The 9,340-nt window shown below is 34.0% G+C and overlaps 1 protein-coding gene across 2 annotated transcripts in view; it reads right to left on the bottom strand.

The window, feature by feature from the left end:
* Positions 1-3,336: 3,336 nt before the first annotated feature.
* Positions 3,337-9,340, bottom strand: part of LOC149776183 (uncharacterized) — a 10,160-nt gene continuing 4,156 nt past the window's right edge. For both annotated transcript variants that reach the window (XM_089941899.1, XM_089941900.1), the window contains exons 5-11: positions 9,255-9,340; positions 8,620-8,715; positions 6,322-6,564; positions 5,780-5,878; positions 5,001-5,246; positions 4,209-4,307; positions 3,337-3,609 (exon numbers count right to left, since the gene is read on the bottom strand). The exon at positions 9,255-9,340 is cut by the window's right edge and continues 175 nt beyond it. In XM_089941899.1, the coding sequence (XP_089798025.1) occupies positions 3,581-3,609; positions 4,209-4,307; positions 5,001-5,246; positions 5,780-5,878; positions 6,322-6,564; positions 8,620-8,715; positions 9,255-9,340 (898 nt within the window). In that variant the 3' untranslated portion in view covers positions 3,337-3,580. The remainder of the gene's footprint in view (positions 3,610-4,208; positions 4,308-5,000; positions 5,247-5,779; positions 5,879-6,321; positions 6,565-8,619; positions 8,716-9,254) is intronic.

Here is a 9,340-nt window from a genome sequence, read left to right as displayed (position 1 = left end):
ATCATTCTGTTTTGAAAAATGATTTTGTCGTTATAAAATGTTCTGTTTATTCGGATGGAAGCTTTTTCTTTGATTTATAGTTTGTAAAAATGTACAATCTACGTTTACTAGTTCAACTTTGTTTGGGACTATACTTTATGCACAACAAATGAAAGGTGCACCGTCTGTCAGAATGAACGAAATTATTCATTCTTCTTTATATCTAAATAATTTCCACTGAAATAAAAACTATGTGGTAAAAAGAATCTCAGATGTGTAATGGTTTAATATTAAATTTATGAAACTCGTTGAATAAATTCAGTATTAAGTCGTTACCCATTTGAGATCCTCTATTTGTGCAGGTGGACAAATGATATACCTTTCGATGTGACAACTGCAAAACATCATAGATAGACAAGCCGTGTCAAAAGTCATGACCCCCCATGACAGGAAATATACACAGGGAATAAGTTTTACTTTTTTCTCTTTTTCGGCTTACCTGTTGAATTTGGAGTATGTATTTCCAGCGTCTATTTCCTTTCTTCGTCTAAAAATTACCGATCAGAAGTGACGTAACGCGCGCGTTCACTTAAAAACTTAGATAGGCCGTCAGTGATCCGACGCCAGAATAGCGCCGCCTTGTAGTCTTTCCCGATGCGGTAAACGGCAGCCGTGCAATGTTTTCAAGGATGGTTTAAACTGTTAATATACGTTTTGTTATATACATTTTAGACTAGAATGACATAATCCATGAGCAAAGAGTTATTTACTAGAATTCTAAATACATCTCCTCTTCCAAACGGCTATGAATAGAATCTCATTTTTTTTCTTTAATAGACCATCCATTTCGGGTGGGTGGGTGAGTACGAATGCAATGATACTTTATAATTGGCAACTGTTTAGTACATCTACACAACACAAATTGGTGTAATTTTTTCAAGAAATTGAAATACAAACCTGTTCATTGCTATCACTGTGTAACTTCTGATAATGTTTACTTTCCAGAAGTACTGGGCACGTCAGTGTTCTTTCTTGACGGTCGATGTTCATCTTTAAACGCCATATTTGCAGCTGCTGAGTCTGGTATTGTGTGATGTCATGACCACGTGACACGCTTTTTGGAAGAAATTATGCGATTGGTTCCAGCGATTTCGCAAGTTCATAATCTGCTAGTAATAATTCATTCCAATATTAACTTTCTTGACCCAGTCTAATGTCGAACTGCCATTGTAAGGTCCATAACGATCGATAATTTCCGCCCGGAAATTTTGGTATCACAGTAATTTTGCATATCACTTAGTAATGACAATTGAATAAACTTTGTTATAACTATATTACGATTAAATTTTAAATCTAAAGTCAGCTTTTATATTTATACCAGTGAATGTGCTTATGTGACTTGTGTGACTTTTACCATAAACGTTTATCACATCCAAACTTTTAAACGTATTTATAATATCACACGTGAACAAAAATCGATGATTTATTGTTCATCTTATGAAATATTTGAGAATTGACCGTTTACTTATATGTTATTGGACGTATGATCGAAATAAAAACCTGCAAGTTGTTTGAAAGACGACCATTATAGATTTGCAGCAGTCTTTATCTTGGTCCATACTTCATTGAATTAAGAGAAACTGCTTAGTATAAATAATTAAATTTTAAAACTGATAATGATACGATAAAAAAATATTTACACATACTTATATGCGAATATCGGAAAAGGTAAGGAAGGTGGGCGAGGCCAAAATTATTTTTCTTTTCTTCATAATATATAGCCAAACTAAAGTCAAAGGACAGGCAAATTTGATTGCTGCTAATCGTAGCTAGGAAAGGAAAAATAATCTCTCTATCCTCTTCCTGAAAACTTTTGAATTTAATGCGATCAATACGGTTACAATTGTTTATAATCTGAAATAAATTTTTCATTATTCTAGTGTATATCAGCATTTAAGACAGCATCAATGAATACTACGGTCTTGGGGTTCATTATTTTTTTTATTTTTATTTTTTTTGGCGGGGGGGGGGCTTTTAAATTTGCCCGGTTCCTCATTTAAATGCATTATTACACCACCTAGGCATACGCAGGGTCGACAAGAGGGGGGAGCAACCGGGGGATATATGCCCGAAGCCCGTGATGTAATGATGCCCCGGTCGAACAACACTTTTTATTTTATAAAAGAAGATTTTTGTTCAAAAACAAGGAGAGGATTTCGCGTTTCTTACACCAGGGCCCGTGATTGCTCTCTACAGCCCTGGGCAAACTACGGACTAAGGACATGCGTGAATACTTGTTTTTTAAAACATTTGAGTGGTTCAGAAAGTTCTCCGTTAGGATTATGAAATATTCAGAAATAAGTATCAAACTGGTTTCGACTGGTTGACCACAGTAGTCCAGTAACATCTTTCTATCGATTTGCAATTTTTCATTTGTAAACATGTCTAAAAACATTCAGAATTGCGAAATAAGGTATGCTATTTCCTCGGGATCATCTTTTTCATCAACTAAAATATTACCACAACACAAACGATTCTGAACATCACTGTGGTGGAGGGGCTGCTGTATCTAGTGTTAGGGCTTGTTATACAGTCAACATTTAAAGCTAAACTTTAAAAATTACGATTCAGACATTCATCAAATTATCATACATTTCATTGCGCTGGGATATAAAACCATATATGATAACCAATGACTAGAGCAAAATGAAATTGGAAGGCACGTTTTATATGTCTGACTAATCGGATTTTGTGTATTGAACATACTGTAAACATCAACGTATCGGAACCAGACAAAACGTTTTTCTTCCTGTCTGTAATGACGCAACTCTCACGCCTGCCAGCCATATCAGTGAGTGTGTCTGTGTGCATGTGTTCAGTGTTTGGGGTTTTAACAATCTGAGTCACATCACTAATATGTCTGTAGTGTGGCTGTTTATAGTGATGCTTATCACTGGAGCAACGCGTCGCAGACACGTGGCATCATGTCCCACCCAACAGCATTGATCAGGACCATTCTTATCACTAACCTCTTAATGCCGAGCGCCAAGCCAGGCAACTGCTAGTGCCTTTTAAGAGCCTTTGGTATGACTCGGATTGGGTTAGAACCCGCGACCTCCCGCATTCGAAGGAGACGAACTAACCACTTAGGCCACCGGAGCTGTCGTATATAACAATGGGCAATTAAACCTTTCTAAAAGGAACGACTAGCTCGAACATAATTTAAATAATTATATCAAAACTTTCGTCGCATGAGCTAAATGGGACGTAAAAGAGAGTACTGAAAAATTAATCTATACCTGGGTACGAAGGAACGAAAGGGCGATACCATATTAAACAAAAGACAAAGAGGTATGGTACCATTAATGATTTAATTTTTCGAAATTATACTGCATATTTTGATTTTTGTTTAGAAAAAAATCAATAATGTCAGTAAGGAAGTATATGACAGCCTTCACACGAAGTTTGTTAGCATATTTAATGTTCCCCCGCTTCCTCAAAATATAAATGAATAGCTGTTTGGTTAGACATTTCACGTATAGATGCTTGTTGAGTCAAGCTGAGTGCTTCTTGTAGAGATCGGATGCTTATGAATATATTTTTAGACACCAGTCTTCGATCTACGTGTACCTGAAAGGAAATGCATATGGCACGTATGAGCAGTATATGAATTGTTTATCTTGTTAGCCATTAACATTTGATCAAGACGATCAAAGTACATTTAACATTTTGATTACAAGTGACTAAAGAAAATAAATATTTGTCTATCCAATATTTAGATAATATATGATACAATATTTCTATATACTGATTTATCTACTGGCACTATATATATATATATATATATATATATATATATATATATATATATATATATATATATATATATATACTAAGACATGTAAAATTAGTACGTACGTACAAACAAGTAGACAGACAGAACAACTGCAATATTAACCACTGTACGCACTTATATATATATATATATATATATATATATATATATATATATATATATATATATATATATATATATATATATATATATATGTGTGTGTGTGTGTGTGTGTGTGTGTGTTATTTATCAACTGAATTATTGATGGCGCTCAGTACAGGCAGTAAAAAGCTATTTTCAAATCAAAATTATTTTTTTTTCAAAATATTTTAATCTTAATGTTTTCATTTCGTTACGCGCAGTTTGATTAACGTTCAGAATAAAGACGATTTACCTTTCCCTGTTATATTGACGTTTTTTTCTCTGACCACACTGCCTGTTTTGTTGTTGTCTAGCCGACAGATGTATTCACCATTATCCTCCGGTTTCAGGTCTAAAACGAGACGAGCATTATTATTTGAAAACATGCATAAGTTCGAGGTAACGCGCTTGCTTTCCATACCTGCAGTCCGGGATTCGTTTCCCGGTAGATACTTGTACAAGTGCACTTTGTCACTCGTCCAAGGTTGATTGTTTATCTCAGGATTTTTCTCTACCATAAATATCGTCTTTACAAAAGACGTTGGACTCCTCAATTATATATGTACTTCTAAAGTATATAGTTTTGTGGCTTGATATGAATATGTACTATATGCAAAGAAAATTTTCTCATTTTTCCAAGACAATTTCCTTTTTCATATGCACGATTCAATTCTGTTTCCTGCTCTCTCTCTCTCTCTCTCTCTCTCTCTCTCTCTCTATATATATATATATATATATATATATATATATATATATATATATATATATATATATATATATTTTCCGAAGAAGAATTTCGAACGACATGATCAATGCATATCTCATTCTCCTTCTTAGAATTTGGTAATACGTCAAAACTTAAGTGGTGAACTGAATCATCACCTTCAAAGTGTCCGTGTTCGACTAAATTATCTTTCAAATATATGAGAACAGCAGCTTTTAATAATTCTGAACAGCTTCCTTAAAATAAAAAAGGACATGAGCACACACATAAATACACACACTCCTTTTGATTTACACATTCTCTTAATAGGTATACGCTTACTTGATATATCAAGTATTACAAAGTGACTGCTGGCATCAAATAGCAGTGTGTATTTCTGAGGAGGCATTGTTTCACTGAGTTTTCCGTTTGTGGAGATAACTGTGTCCACGCCATCTTTCCTGTGGCACCAGGTAAGAGTGTGGAATGACATGTATCTTCTGCTCCACGCCGTTCCTCCCACAGCACAAACCAATCTCACGCTGGTTGGGTAGTCGTCAGTAACGGCCAATGCTTCCAAAGTTATGGCTAAAAAATATTTCGAGGAATGTTTTAGAATGTACTTCGTTCATAAAGTTTCGTGAAATGTTTCTTTTGATATATTTTTTTAATAAAATTCGATTAGGGCATATAGAGTGAATGTGTGTGTGTGTGTGTGTGTGTGTGTGTGTCGGTGTGCACATCAAAACATCATTTATCACACGGTTTTAGATAAGAAAGCGAAAGACATGGTATGCAAACGAAGAATTATTAATTTTCAACTTAGATTACAATTTGTGCGATAATAGAGAATAATTATTGCCATGCAATGAAACTGTTGCTGTTCGAATTTTGAAGAACGTAACCAATTGTATGTATGTGTCTGTAAGGAAAATATGTATTATATGTTTGACAAATGATATAAAACACATCTTATCATTTTATTCTTTGTGTTAGTTGATTAACTGGAATGTCCTGACGATATTACAGACTTTTAGTGGACAGATAATCATGAAACTTTACTTAATTATTCCTTAACTTATAATGTCTGAAAATGTAACAATATCTTAGGAAATATTTACGTGATATAGTCACTGGGACAGTTGTGGAGGCAAGTTCAGTGCCATTTGCATCCTTCAGACTGCAGGTAAAGTCGCCTTCCGTCTTATTGTCAACAGCAGCTGAAATTAGATGAAATCAATCGTGTTCCAGATCTTCACAGAACGAATTCGATCTATGTATACATTCCTTAAGTCGGTTACAGACGTATAGACTGAATATTTACTGTGAATACTTATAAGAAGGATTTCGCTCTGCTACTTTCCTTTCTATGATGGACCTCTTATAATCTCCAATTACACATATAATGAAATCAAATATTTTCAAACTAATATGTTCTTGTTAATGATTGATAATGGTATTTTATTTAGATAAAAACGAAACATGAATATAAAGTTCGAGAAGCCATGTGCTCAGTATGTTTGAGGTTATAAGCCCTGAAAGTCTGAATTGATTTTGACAAGCAATTGGGGAAACGTTGTTCAATAAGAGAAACAACAAGACAAAAATTGTCTGATATATGCAACTACCAGAGCAAAAAATCATAACATCAATCACATCTTACACAGCAAGGACATATTGATGGATGATCCCACTTGACTGATGTTATACAGTTGTGGATCTCCAACAAGCTGATTCCCACTGGAAATTTTCTGCACAGTTCTATCAAATCTGCCTGTCAGAGACCAGGCTAGTGTATAGTTCTCGCAAAACTCGATGTAGCCAGGAAGACATGCGCATTGGAAGCTGGCATACATGTCTGTTGGAATCTGGATGTTGAACATTGGTGATATTCTTAGCTTAGGTGCTGGAGAAAAAGTATAAATACTCATATGGAGAGAATATTTGTATAATCAAAGAAACAACAATTTAACTCTCTCTCTCTCTCTCTCTCTCTCTCTCTCTCTCTCTCTCTCTCTATATATATATATATATATATATATATATATATATATATATATATATATATATATATATATATAATATGGGAACATAACATTATAACACAGTTACCATGTCGCCACATGAAAAATATATCATGCAACCAACCATTGCCCATTTTCATTCTTTCATCTGTTTTTTCTTTTCAGTTTGTCAGAATCACACCAGGACTGATCGAAATGTGTTAGTTGACTTTGTTTATTTTTCTTGTTATCGTGCTACATCCCAAGATAGCATAGGATATCGGTGGAATTTTTCTGTCTGGATATATAGCAAAACAATGTACACTGTACACCATATCTGTAAAATTGTGCATGTACTTAAATAACCTAATTTAGTACCAGTCTAAAGAACAATTTTAATCTAAAATAATACACGGCATGTACTTAAATGACCTAATTTAGTACCAGTCTAAAGAACAATTTTAATCTAAAATAATACACGTCTTTAAATCAAATATATAAGACTAAAACTTACTTATTCATTTAGTAATATATCAAACTGGGACTGGTATTATCATTTTAGGATTCGTTGAATGAATTATCATTTTAAAATTCGTGTAATATATATTGTGTACAATTGAACCCAGTTTACTTCTAAGATATATATATATATATATATATATATATATATATATATATATATATATATATATATATATATATATACACTCACACTCATCTACTATTTGTGAACTTTCAAACTGTAATCAACAAAACACCGGATATCATTATTGAATTTTAATAAAACGTTGCTGTTGTCCAACAAGTCAAAGACAAGGTATGTCTGCTGAGTAAATTCGTTATCAATTGTTATTTTTTTTATACCAGCAATGGGATTGCATTGGCTCAGTAGCACTCACCTTAAAATTGGCCAGCATCTCTACTGCTAAGAATTGATGTACAGATAAGCATAAGGTATAGTAGAACTTCACTTATTTAGAGCCTGATTACCCGCATTTTCTATTTGCCAAAACTAACACCACTAACAACAACAACCCCTCCCCCCCCTTTAATTACACCTTAAACTTAGAATCGTATCTGTCTTCGTTACACGTGACACACAGCATATGTTCGATTGTCAGAAAATAACGCAGTCTATCACAATGATAATTCATCACAAATTTTAGAACATTGTTTAAATCGGATTGGTTAATACAAGAGGTAGAAAATGTCTAACACTCGGTCTCAGACGGGAAATTTAGCAAGGATTGTAAAATGGCGGCGAGATCTTCAGAACCTTTTGATACCTCGCGTTTTAGCTGCTTGAACCAAATAAAAAAGTCATCTTTCACTTATAACTGAATCTACTGCGTATTTGGTTTGGACATAACTGGCCACAGCGGAAAATAAATGAACGCATTTTGATTGGATAAAATGGCCATGACAGAGAATAACTGAACGACTACACGATTGGTTTTGAGTTCAACAGGTTTAGACTAATAGTCACAGACCTAAACGTAGTCACTTCGATAAATGCTAATAAACTGTGCATTTTTGTAAGGATTCGCTGTTATGAATTTAATAAATAGTTATATAATAATTAATGGATGATACATAATGGTTAGCTCATACAATTGAACTGAGCCATTCTGATCCTCAAAGATTGGATATATCTATATTTTAAGCATATTCCCGCATTCTTGACGGTTTGTTCTTATTCTCGAAAGGAAATTGCAGCTGTACATACCACACACTCTACAATTATGTTAAAATCTATGTCGCCTATAATACAAGCAAAGACCCCAACTTGTGAAGTATTGACAACATTTTGAACCATATTTTAATTTCGTAATTTTCCAGAAGCAATATAATGTCCTTGTTTTCCAGACCCAATGATCACTGACTATGCTAAAATGATGTATGCAGTATGTATAGAAATTGCCTGTAAAAGCGCTGTCGATTTAATTTTCTGTACTTACCGTCAACAATGACTGAGATGTTCGTGATTGCGATAGTGTCTCCAGTCCTATTCTCAATTCCGCATAGGAACATACCTTCATCTGACTTGGATAATCCTTCACAGAAGATAATACATACACGCTCATGAGTAAATAAGATAAACAAATAGACATACGTTATAAAACGAAAATAATATACCAGGTCTCTTTCGCTTTCTCAACCCCGGGATAAAAAGAGACTTACGTTTAAGTACTTGGGATGAATTTCTTGCTAAAAGGCAAGATATCTATAATACTAAAATCTTCGGGATCCTTCACTCGTGCTTTTACCCTATCTAATACAAACAGGCCAAAGCCATCATTATTGCGCTAAATGCATTTCCATGTTGTTGAGTTTAGCATATATCATTTTTTGTCACTTCCCTTCAATTGCACGTTTTTTTTTTAAATTGAGAATTTTGGATGTTTTCGGTTTTTCATTACGGGTTTATTTATGATTTATGTCTTTCCCATGGTAATCGGAATACGGCTTTCTTTTCTTGCGCGAGAATAGTCTACGCCGAGCAAAACATTATTATATCGGAAACGTCTTTGACTTACTATAATGTATGCGCTGCAAGTTTATGAATTAGGAATAATAAGAATTGATTACGTACCCTTGACTGTCAAAACAAAATGTCGGATGCCGCTATCATCAGTCCTGTTTGTAATATTATAAAGTTGCCCATTTGTGGCAGTACCA

The sequence above is a fragment of the Sinohyriopsis cumingii genome, chromosome 18 (genome assembly GCF_028554795.1).
Source record: "Sinohyriopsis cumingii isolate HCF-2022 chromosome 18, ASM2855479v2, whole genome shotgun sequence".
Classification (NCBI taxonomy): Eukaryota; Metazoa; Mollusca; class Bivalvia; order Unionida; family Unionidae; genus Sinohyriopsis; species Sinohyriopsis cumingii.
The sequence above is the reverse complement of the archived record's forward strand: the minus strand, read 5'-3'. Positions and strand labels throughout refer to the sequence as shown.